General features: G+C 40.0%; 1 protein-coding gene across 4 annotated transcripts in view; it reads right to left on the bottom strand.

The window, feature by feature from the left end:
• Positions 1-286: 286 nt before the first annotated feature.
• slc4a2b (solute carrier family 4 member 2b) overlaps positions 287-12,190 on the bottom strand; it is a 56,697-nt gene continuing 44,793 nt past the window's right edge. For 3 of the 4 annotated variants that reach the window (XM_079806530.1, XM_079806531.1, XM_079806529.1), the window contains 5 exons: positions 12,099-12,190; positions 11,726-11,979; positions 8,804-8,973; positions 8,489-8,662; positions 295-2,456 (listed from right to left, as the gene is read on the bottom strand). The exon at positions 12,099-12,190 is cut by the window's right edge and continues 75 nt beyond it. In XM_079806530.1, the coding sequence (XP_079662656.1) occupies positions 2,376-2,456; positions 8,489-8,662; positions 8,804-8,973; positions 11,726-11,979; positions 12,099-12,190 (771 nt within the window). In that variant the 3' untranslated portion in view covers positions 295-2,375. Of the gene's footprint in view, positions 2,457-8,488; positions 8,663-8,803; positions 8,974-11,725; positions 11,980-12,098 lie in introns of all 4 variants that reach the window. The other variant, XM_079806528.1, reaches the window with a different exon arrangement.

The raw sequence follows: 12,190 nt of genomic DNA on the forward strand, positions 1-12,190 counted from the left end.
TTCAGAAATCATTCTATTTGCTGCTCAAAAAACATCTCATTATGTCATACATTTATACAGTGATCCATATTTTCAGGATTCTCTGATAAATAGAAAGTTGAAAAAAACTATTTAATACATCCTTGCTGAATGAAATATGAATGTCTTTGACCACAAACTTTAGTAAAATGGTTCTCAACCTTTTGTCAAGAGAAATGTTACTTTTTGTTTGGTCACTTAAACCAAAGCAATTTTAAAAACTGAAATATAAAAACAAACACACACACACACACAAAAGATATGAATAGCCAGTTTAAATAGAAAAATCAACTTTATTTGCAATATTTGGAATTTACTGTTAATATTGCATTATGTACAGTGGAACATTTAAAAATCAAATATTCAATAACCAAAAAAAAAAACACACATTACAAAAGATGTCCACAGATGGTAAATGACCCTCACTTCCCTTTGCCATACTTTTGTAACAAATATCACCAGCCTTTAAAATGACCTCAATGTCAACAGTCTTCATGAACCCCGCAAAGCATCCATAATAAATACCATCTACAAACAAGTGCTGCCGAGAATCCACACAGTCCAGATCCAGTAGCAGCACAGAACCTCATAGTGCTCAACCATCAGATTTCCCAGAGTTCTGCAGGCCTAAACGTGTCTAAACGCAAACCTGGAAGCGGTCGCTGAACACGGGCAGAGGGAATGTCGAAGATCAACAACGGTGACAAAGTACAACGTGCTGAAGGTCCTGATTTACTAAACGACGACAGACGACATGTTATAAAAATATTCTCAAATCAATCACGTGTACGCTCCAATAATGACAAAAGCGTCTAACCAATTCCTAGTCGAATAAAAATAACCTCTATATGATTTCATTTCACTCGCCGTATGTCATTAGCCAGCGCATAATATAAAACTAACATAACTTCCTATAATTAAAAGATCCTTAACATACATCCGATTCTGGAATGTAAATAGCACTCAAATGAGCTAAAGCACTTGTTTTGTAGCATGTTTAAAGCACAATGGTGTGATCAAATCCAGAGATTCAACTAAAATAACAAACATAACATGCTTAACCGAATTAACCCAAACCAAATCATTCAATTTGCCGATTTCATTCCCGCTGGTTTGTGCGCACAAAATATTCTGAGTGAAAGTGTACGTGCAAGAGTCGAATCTTATTAGTGCAGATTCACTGTCTAACTGACTGTAGGAATCCAAATATATATTATACCAGATAATTAGTGAAAAGTAGTGACATTACTCAGGAATTCTGTGGCAAAATCCCTCATGAACTGACATAAATAATACGCCTGTTAAACGCATAAATAATTAGTAAGTAAATCAAAATCTATACTGTGTTTCTGCTGAGAACTTGTGTTAAAAAGAACAGGCTTCTGTTTTAGTGTTAATTCGATGTTGCTAGTGGAAAGACTTCAAAAAAATGGGGTGGAAAATACAATTCATCAGGTGTGCGTTTCCCAAAAGCATCGTTAGCCAAATAAGGTCGCAAGTTCCTGTTGAATTGTGTTGGTAACGATGGAACTTGTGACTATATTTGGCTTATCTGGTCTGTTTAGTTCTTACAAACGAACCATTAGAAACTGAATCAGAAACTTAAAACGCTACAATTTTGGGAACCTCAGAAGGGACGCTTCTTAAAATGGGTTTTAAGACCCCAAACTACTGTAGGACACTAAAACTCATCTAAAAACCTCTCAGGATGCCTCCAAATTCATCCTCTAAATGGAGTTCACTCGCTCTGAATGAGTCATTTGCTCCATGTAACAGTCAATATAAAATATACTACAACTGCACATCTAGAGTTTTTGCGAGAGTTTAAAATTTGCATGCGACTTTAATGCATTAAAAAAGAGAAAACAACTGATTAGAAATGGTGATTGGACGGCAATGAAGGATAAAAATACTGTTGATTGTGTGACGGGTCATAAATCACAACAATAAAAGCGAAGCCAGTAAAACTATTTAAAAGCACATACGTACGTACGGTAGACGATGAAATGGACCATGGCGATCTTTCTTGACCACGAATATACGCTTAAACTACATCAAATATTGCATGGACCCTGAATGGTGCTGGGAATGTCCAGTTAACCCCATACGGTACATTCGTTCTCCTCATAGGCGACACATACGCTTGGTAAAGGCTAAACGGTGTGATAGCAGCTCAAACCCTCTAATACAAGTGTCTGAAATGCCAGGTGGAGATCGGATCCACATAATGTTCTCGCCAACATATTCAAGACTCACTGTGCGATTTGGTTTGTCAAAGTTTGAAAAGCAACTGTCCTATTGGCCAATAGCCTGACTGACAGGAAGACAGGTGAGAGACGGACAGCTGTGGTCGTGGCTCAGACTGGCATGTGCATCTCTGTGTATTCGTCGTGTCCCTCCTTCTCGTCAAAAGTGGGCTCTGCATCGTCAGCGTCCAACTGAGAAAGAGAAGAGGGACAGAAAAGTCGATTATTATTTGAAAATCGCAACTCCTCCCCCCACAAGTATAGGCGAAACAGAGAGAGAGAGAGGGAGAGAGACCATTCACACTCTCAATCTGTATGATAACAAACTGTTTAATTCATTAGGGAATAGGCTATATTAACTCTGACTGTTATTTGACATCGCCCAAAGTTACGATAACCGTTATATGCCACGCAAGACTACAGTGTCCGTGCGAGACACTGTGTTCTTCTTCTGTCGTTTTTACACTGGCAGTTTAGTTCGAAATGGGGCACGGTTCACATGAAAAATTGCTAATGAGAAAGCTCTCATACAGAGGTAACAAACCCCAGAAACCAACACCCTGAGTTTGGTTGCACTCGAAGCAACACTCGGGTGCGCACTTATTCAGGAAGAAATGTAACCAGCGCATGCGTTTTAGCCAAGCGGCAACCTCCCCCAGTTTCTCTTGAAGCCAATACGGAAGTGACTTAAACTGTAATTCACCGACTGGCCACTAGGGACAGGCTCCACAAGGGAGCAGAATCACATTGAGCCCCATGTTAAGACGCCCAACTTTAGAGCAGAAATAAACATGTTTACAGCCTGGTACAAATCGTGGTTTTGGTCTATATGGCTAATTTTGAGGGGGTGAATTTTTTCTCATTCGTTTACATTATATAAAGCCTTAAAGGGTAACTAAACCTTAAACCAACTTTTTTTAGTTAATGATCTGCAAGACTGGGGCTTTATTAATGCTGTTCATTGATTCGAGTAAATGTTTTGACATTTGGGTATAAAGTGTTTAAATTCTATAATATATGGTGTTAAACCGTCTGAGTGCTGCCCTCTTAGGGTTGAACGGTGGCTACTGCAGTTGAATTTTCCTATTGGACGTTGTTTGCCATCGTGAAGTATGATGGTTCTTCCAACGGCTCACTCCCCACGCCCCTGGCACGAGCTCACCACGCTCTCAGAAATGTTTTCCCCAATCACATGATGAGAACGGCTTCACTCCAGTATGAACTCTCATGTTACATGAAGTAGAAACATTATGAATGAAACTTACTTGACACTTGCTTAAACACTGTAATGAAGAAAATGCGGTTAAATAATGCAATAATACACGTCTGGCTTTTCTTGCGATATTATTGATGTTATTCATGTGTACAGATCATTTTCATACATACGCACTTTCAAATCCTGACACGCAAGTGGTTGCCGTGGTAATGAACAATACCGTAACGTGCTGGCGTATATAGTCTAACTTTATTTGAGGAAATCTGTTTATAATAGGCTATTAGGTTTGAACTTATTGGTCCTGCGATGCTTATTGATTCAGTTCATTTGCATGAAAATACATGTATTGGATCTATTTTTAGTGGCATTCAGTATAAGGATTTGACCTTTCATAGATTAGGTCAGATGTCTCATTCTCTTTCGCTGCTGCTTCACTAGCATCGTCGGCATCGGGAGTTAACGCAGTTTGAGCCAGCGGCTCGCATTGATAAGACTCTGGGTCTGTGTCTACAGACAATTCACCCTCCTCCACTTCAGGTGAAGGTGGGGGAGAATGACCGCTCTGTTGCAAAGCTACTGGAGTCACTCCAGTCATTCTCCCTCTTTGCGACTCGCGAGTCAGACAGTTGTCAATCAATCCGTCACTGCGGGTGACAGCTCAGGTGCACGCCCTCCACTCAGTCCTGCCCTCGGTTAGTCCCCTCTGTCTCCGCTGGGCTCTGCCCACTTTTCCAGCATTTTTCAAATATTGCCAGTGGGTGGAGTTAGGCTCTGAGCTGGGGTTTAGTTACCCTTTAAAGTTCTGCATAATTAAGGGCGTGGTTACTTTGAGTGACAGGTGGATTGTCATTTGTCTGCTGTCTGTTAGTCATCTTTGCCCATGTTCTGTTATCCGGGAGTGACGCGCTGTCAAGATGACATTGGCCAGCTCGACCCTACTTTACGCTTCAAAACTGCTCTTCAGAATCCTATGGGTGATGTCACGGACACTACGTCCATCTTTTTTTACAGTCTATGGTTTTAGCTGATTACAATGTCATTAGTGCAATAACATACATGTAAGGGATGATAGTGTTGATGATTTACTAAGATACGAGCGAGAGCGAGCCTGCAGTGTATTCGCGCATAGCGAGTGCAATCAGGGCAGCAAATGAACGGCAATTCACTGTTCCCTCAAAAGAGTCCGTTTGCAAGCCGCCTTCAAGCGACACACATACGGTAAACCCAAGTGTCGTTTACTCAGCTGCGTATATTAGCAGCAAATTAATAAAAGAAAAAAAACAATATATTGACCCGCTTTCTGTTTTCTATCATGCCCGTGCACGTTTGTGATGACGTAAGATGAACACAAAAGCACCAGGGTTCAAGTTGAGTGTGAAACCAGACTAGGGCTGTTGGAACGAATTTCGGTAGTCGAATACAATTCGAATATTAAAAAAATGAATACTAATCGAATGTTAAAACTACTATTCGAATGGGTTTAAAAAAAACAATACAAAATAAAAAAAAATTTGACTATCTTTAGCGAACGTGTGGTAACAAATTGCTTGTCACTCCTGATGCACCAAACATGGCCGACAGCGGTGCACACACGGAGACGGAGAACACCACTCCTGGCAATCTTAGAAGTGATGTGTGGAACTTTTTTGGTTTCCCATCACAAAATGGAAAAATAAGTAAAAAGACAGTAATCTGCAAAATATGTAAGGCTGAAATGAAATACCACTCCACCACGAGCAACCTGAGGGCACACCTGATAACGGTACACCCTGGTAAGCTAGGCGAACAGTCTGAGGGCAATCAACCACTGTTGAAGCAGGCAAGGATTACTGCTTTTTTGCCTCCCTCCTCATCACGGGGTTTACCCACTGCCCGCCAAGCAGCAATTACGGACAAATTGACACGATTTATCTGCAAAGATATGAGACCAATTAACATCTCTCAGGGGTCTGGTTTTAAAGATTTTGTCTACAAGCTTGAGCCAAGGTACACGGTTCCAAGCTGCGCAACCATCACCGACAGAGTTGTGAAACTCTATGATACCACTAAAGACATCATAAAAATGATTAGTGGACAAAAAAAATAAATAAAGAAAAAGCCCTGACCACAGATGGCTGGAGGTCACTGAGGCATATGTGACCATCACTGCACATTTTATCGACGAGGAATGGGAACTGAAAGATGTCCCATCGGAAACATACTTGAAGAGTAAAATGTGGATCGGGAGTCTGTGCTGCTTTCTATCACCACAGACAACGCGGCTAACTATGTTAACACCATAGAAAGGCATCTACAAGCCATTAATGTCCCTTGCATGGCTCACACTATCAACCTGGCTGTGAGGAAAGGGTTGGCAGTGCGAGCTATTGAAAGTCCTGTCAGCAGACTGAAGGCCACAGCACTGCATTTCAATAAGTCAACCACAGACAGCTACCAACTGGAATCTAAGCAGAAGCTGCTTGGAGTAAAACCTGCGAAGCTAATCAACGATTGCACTACCCGATGGAACAGCACGTACGACATGGTGTGTCGGGCAGCTGAGCAACAAGCTCCTGTAGCAGCGGTCATCGTGGAGAAGAAACTATGCCATCTCGAATTGAGTACCAGCGAGTGGACCCTTATGGAGCAGGCGAGTAATAGAAATGTGAATGTCCTGGTGATATTGGCCTAATAATGGGATATATTGTTTAATTAATAATACAAGAGATGTTATGCAAAGCTAGAACGGTAACATTATTACAGTTTATATAATGGTACACTTGTTAGCTAGGCTACCCCTGTAGCTAGCTAGCCATAACGTTATTCTAATGTAGCCTATGTTTGTTTTCCAGGTGAGAGCTGTGCTCAAGCCTTTCAAAATAGCCACTGAGGCGCTATCGACCGACCGATTCCCAACAGCATCAGCCGTTCTCCCCCTAAAGTATGTGCTTTTGTCACATCTCAAGACCATCCATCAGTGATTCGGCAGCACTCAATGAAATGAAAACTAAGATCTCAACGGATCTCGAGAAGCGATACAGTCATACCGCTAGCTACCTTGACCCGCGTTTCCATTGGCTAATTCATTTGGAACGAGACCAGCAGCAGGAGGTACGTGAGAAAGTAAAAGCGGAGCTGATAGCGATTGCGGAGGAAAGCAATGAGGAAGATGAGGAGGGAGCAGCCATGGCAAAGGTGCCAGGAGAAAACCGCTCTCAGTGCTATGGGCGATCTTTTTGGGAATGTTTATTTCCAAGGCGCAGCCGCAGACGCATGGGGTGGTAAGCCTACCTTGGAGATTGGCAATATGTTGCAACAAGAAATGCTGATCTATGAGAGTGAGAACCCGCTACCCACCGACGGCGATCCACTGTCGTGGTGGAAGACGTCAGGGTCTAAGTACTCTCACATTGCCCAGCTGGCACGACGCTACTTGAGCATCCAAGTCACCTCGGTTAGAGCAGAAAGGGTTTTCTCCACGGCGGGGATTATAGTAAATAAAAAACGCTCTGCACTAGATCCAGAAAACGTAGATCGCCTTGTGTTTTTGGCCAACAACCTTTAGGACCAAATCTTGCCTATGTTGATTATTATAGCCTGGCCTATAGCCTAATGTTAGTGTCACTGTTACACACTTAAGCAGTGCACTTTGGTTTACTTTTGTTCTACATTTCTTTAATGCTAATTTGTTTGGATAAGTTTGTATTTTCGATCAACAGTGACAAAATACTTGTTCAAGATCCCTCTAAGATGTGTTTAAATGAAAAAGGAATAGTGAAATTTGAGGCCAGGGGATGTGTGTAACTAATGATGCGATCTACGCAGCCCTCATACGAGAACAACGAGAGAAAAGTTGACAAAGAAAATGTTAATTAAAGTTGACAACTTTATTCATTTTATGTCCAAGCTTAATCATTACTTATTTAGCAAGAAAGCTATCACCTGTTGGTATTTACATGTTTATTAATAATACTGAAATGCCCTCTAGTGGACATAATGTAAAACAAGTCAACTACGAGCTCATAGTGGAATTGGCAATGCTTAAGCCCGTTTTTATAGTGTGTGTGTGTATAGATATATACATAGTTAATATTAATAAATCAAATTTGAGCATTTAATATTTGAATATTAAAAAAAAAATAATGAATGAAATTCGAATGGGATAATGGAGGAAGATTGACAGCCCTAAACCAGACCGACGCTGCAGAGGCGCAGGGAAGAATCACGTTCGGACCGCAGCAAACGTGCCAAGTATAAAACACCCTGAGACTTTATTAACAGAGCTTTTAGCTGCGTTATTGACAGCACCACCCTCTGGTTACATGAATGTGTCACCACCACATCAGCACCGAAAACATGGGGATTTTTAGACGATAATCGCACAACCTATTCGATATTCTATAATTAAATCAACTAATCGAATATTCGAAAATCGTGACTCATCCCTACTAGTCAACCTGATTTTGAAAATAATCTACATTAATGTCTTTTTGTGCATAATAAATCTGTACACATTATTCCAAAAGGGGAAAATATAATACTCCGTCTCCAAGATGTCACCAAGTCTTATAAAATAAAATAAATAAAAATAAAATTCAGGAATTTTTTTTGGATTTAGGAATTAAAATGGTTTGTGAACACGGTTTCAAACAGACTTAAAAACATAAAAAGACATTTTATGTTTCCTATCTACATATAATTTTGTTAGTTCTCTAGAAGTACGTTACCGTTCAAAAGTTTGAGGTTGGTAAGATTTTCTTATAGTCTCTTATGCTACCCAAGGCTGAATTTTTTTCTATGAAAAATATAGTAAAACAGTAATATTTTAACATATTAAAACAATTTAAAATATCTGTTTTCTATAGTAATGTATTATTAAATGTATTTTATTCCTGTGATGTTAAGCTGAATTTTCATCATCAATAAAATTGCTAAAAATATTAAAAAAAAAATCTGACCCCAAACTTTGTATGATAGTGCATCCCTAAGAAGCAAGCAAAAATGTGTGCGTGTGTGCAAAGGTCCTTACACACTGCATTTCACGAGGGCTAAAGATGCGTGACAGAATAAACATCTTGACAGGGACGGTCATGATGAGAACGAACGGGAAAGCCAGCGACGCCACGGTAGACATGACCGCCCAGAGGACAGCGAGACAGACCACCTGTATCGCTGTGAAGAGATGCATACGCAGGGTCCGCACCTGAGGAACAGTGATTCAGTCAAGATACACAGTACAAACCATACGATTTCTGTACAGTGTCTGATACCAGTACTGCACCATGTTAAGTAGTTTTGATCAATCCTCTTAATTAATAAACAAAAAACAGATTGGGGTCCTGACCTTGCGCACGTAGGTGTGGTCTGGGTGGTATTTTGGGGGCATCAGCAGGAGCAGGATCCGTTCTGTCAGCTGGATGCCATTGAGTGACATCACACCCATGTACAGGAAGATGCCAAACAACACAGCGATTGGGATTTGACGGAGCAGATCACCGATTACTATTGAGAGACCTACAACCAACAAAATTTGCAGTATGAGTACATTTTATACGTTTTCTTCATATAATTCATATGTTAATACATACAATAGTCATTTGCACTGATTTAATGTGCATGTAATGAAATATTATGCATCTTAAAACAATAACCCAACAAGATGCTATGTGTTACCTTGATTTTACCATGGGTAAAGGGTGTTTTTACTCATTTAAATTGTGGTAAAAATCACTGTAATACTTGGACTGAGGTTGCATATTGTTTGTTTGTTTGTTTGTTTTAAACAGTGGCAACAGCAATATGATAAAAACACAAATGTCCAATAAATAATTACATTTACCTGTTTGTTCATAAAAAATTTGAAAAATAAAAATGTATTCAAACTATCCATATCGGTAACACTTTATTTCGATAGTCCACTTTAGACATTCTATAAGTAATTTTGCAACTACATGTCAACTTATTTTACTAACCCAAACCTAACAGTCTACTAATACTCTAAACCAGGGGCTGGGTACCTTTTTTGACCGAAGAGACATTTTTTCTTTTTTGGTCAATACATTTTTCCAAAAGAGCCACAGTAAAAAATAATATAATATTACTATTAAAAACGCGTGTTTTTCCCCCCAATAAAATTTCAATAGTAGTAATTATTAGGTCCATAGATGACTAAAAACAAACAAATATGCAATAAATAAGTTGCAATATGGAATTAATTGTGCAGGGCTTTCACTGTGAGGTTGAGTTACCAACTGATAAACATAAATCCTCTTCTTGTGTGTGTATGTGTGTGTGTGTGTGTGTGTGTGTGTGTGAGTGTGAAGGAGTGAGTGAGTGAGAGAACGTACACAGTACTTACATGTACTGTGTTTATGTGAATACTCAACTTGGCATTTTGACATATTTCTGTGTTTATTTATCTGTTTAGGCGCATAACCGAAGACAAAGGCTGCTTGTCCGTGTTGTGCTCGGAGCGCATGCAGAGCATCCTGTCAGTAGAATTCTGCATCCCGCTCTTTTCTTTCTTATTCATTCATGTTTCGTTATTATTAACTTTAAACAGTATCGTCAATTGAAATCTGCGTGGATTATCATAAATACGATTTAAATACATTTAATAAATACATTTATGGAACATAAAAGTTCTTAAAAGCAAAATTGAAAGTACTAGCCTGGATGCCAGCCGAATTTAGCCCCGTCCACAACATTTGAGTTTGGGAAGTTCGTCTGGAATTGATCCATTGTGGAGCTACTATGCTCGAAACAGAGCTGTTTGGACCAATCAAATTGTCAGGGCGGGCTTTATACGATGATGGACAGATGATCAACAGTAACGTCACCAAAGAGCGCTTGGGTTGAATTCGTTCTAAACCCAAACGGAGAACTTGTTCGTATACGCATTCACCTTCACTATTTCTCTCAAAAATGATGATCGTGTTGGTAAGTACTCCGTGTGTGAATGCCTGTTATTTACATGGCTTCTTCTGATCTCTTACATTGGGCACTTTTTGTACTTAAATTGGCTTATTCTTACTGTTGACATTGAAAATTATGCATGTGTTTTTCTGAGGGATTGCCGTTTTGACAGTTTCCACCTGGACATAGTCATATTTGCTAATTATCTTTAATGTTTTTGCCCTGTTTTGATCCGATTATTTTTTACAACACCGGCAAAGATTGTTTACACTCATCTTCTTCTTCTACTTCTTCCAGCGTGTGTGCAGTTGAGTTCTGTTGACAACTAACGTTATGCGTCGCTCCGTTGCTCTGATTGGTTGTAGGTCTATCCAATGAGGTCTTTCCTGGTTTGGTTGAAACACGCCTCATAATCACAGCCCAATGGTGCAGTATCAGACTCATATTCTGACTAGAATTGAGTATGACGACGTCAGGCTACGAAAGTACCCTACCAGCAGGTGAAATGTTTTGAAATGTTTTTAGCACAGAAAGCACCAGTTTCAATCAAATTATAAATGTAAGTTTAGATAGCCTATTTTTACATTTTCCTTGCAGTTCTAAAAATGGTCTTCGTCATTAAGTTACCTCAAACAAGCTACAGCTGCTTGAATCCCAGTGCAGGAGCTGTAGGTTTACCACAGAAACGTAAGTGGTTAGTTGATTGCTGTCGTGACTTGTGACACTCGCGAACAGCACTGAACGCGCACTTTGGCCGATATAACTTGAATATTATTATTATTATCATTTTTTCATTAACACTTTTCATTAACTTCGGTAGGCTATACAACAAGTAATTGGCTGATTTTTCTGCAAAGAGCGGATCTCTGTTGATGTGTCTAATTATTTTATCGACCATTTATTGGTAAAGAGTGAGAGACCTGTCGAGCCACATGATTTTTGTCCACTGCTCTAATATGAGAGTTAGTTGACATTATTTGACAAGTTATCCTCATCTAAAAAAAATAAAATCCCTTCATTTTCCTCTATTCCCTCCCTATTCTAGCTTATGTTACTCTAAGCAATGTCTGAGACTTAGTATTTTGAGCACATTTTGTGTTTATTCGCCTCTTCATGACGGATCGCTTTCTGTATTCCTCAGTTGTAAGTCGCTTTGGATTAAAGCGTTTGCAAAATGAATACATGTAAATGTAAAATGTAAAGTGTACGATCGCCGAAACCCTCTTACCCACTTTATCCGACAATATGCTAATCATCAAGATTTGAATAATCGTTTATGAGATTTATTGATCTTATCAGCCGTTTGTGTTGATCAGGTTGCAATAAAATTGATAATGTTGTTGAAACTCACCTACAAGTATTGCCACCAGTAACCCGGTCACCCTCTGCTCCTTGATCTCCTGGATTCGAGGTTTGTCTCCTGGGGCGACGGCTTTGCTCATCACGGTGAGGGCGTTGGCATGGGTTACAGAGCGCACGGTGGCCGCAGCCATCCACGGCAGGCCAAACAGAGCGCTGGTGCCGCCGAGAGTCACGATGATCAACAGGTCCAGATGGAAACCAGAACCCTTGAGCAGCATTCGCTCTTTCTTACTGACGATCAGCCTAGAAGGAGAGAGCGTCTTTAATACTGCCATGATTTAAATGTGCCAGCATTACAGTTGCATTACAGCTGTATAATTACAGCTTTATTACAAATTAAAAACCGAAAAAAATGGACTCACGTGGTGATTTGCGTCTCCATAAAGATGAGGATGAAGACGAGCAGAGCGGGAAGGATGCTGGCAAACATCATCCAGATGGGGAACTGACCATC

The sequence above is a fragment of the Gobio gobio genome (genome assembly GCF_949357685.1).
Source record: "Gobio gobio genome assembly, chromosome: 23".
In the NCBI taxonomy this organism is placed as follows: domain Eukaryota; kingdom Metazoa; phylum Chordata; class Actinopteri; order Cypriniformes; family Gobionidae; genus Gobio; species Gobio gobio.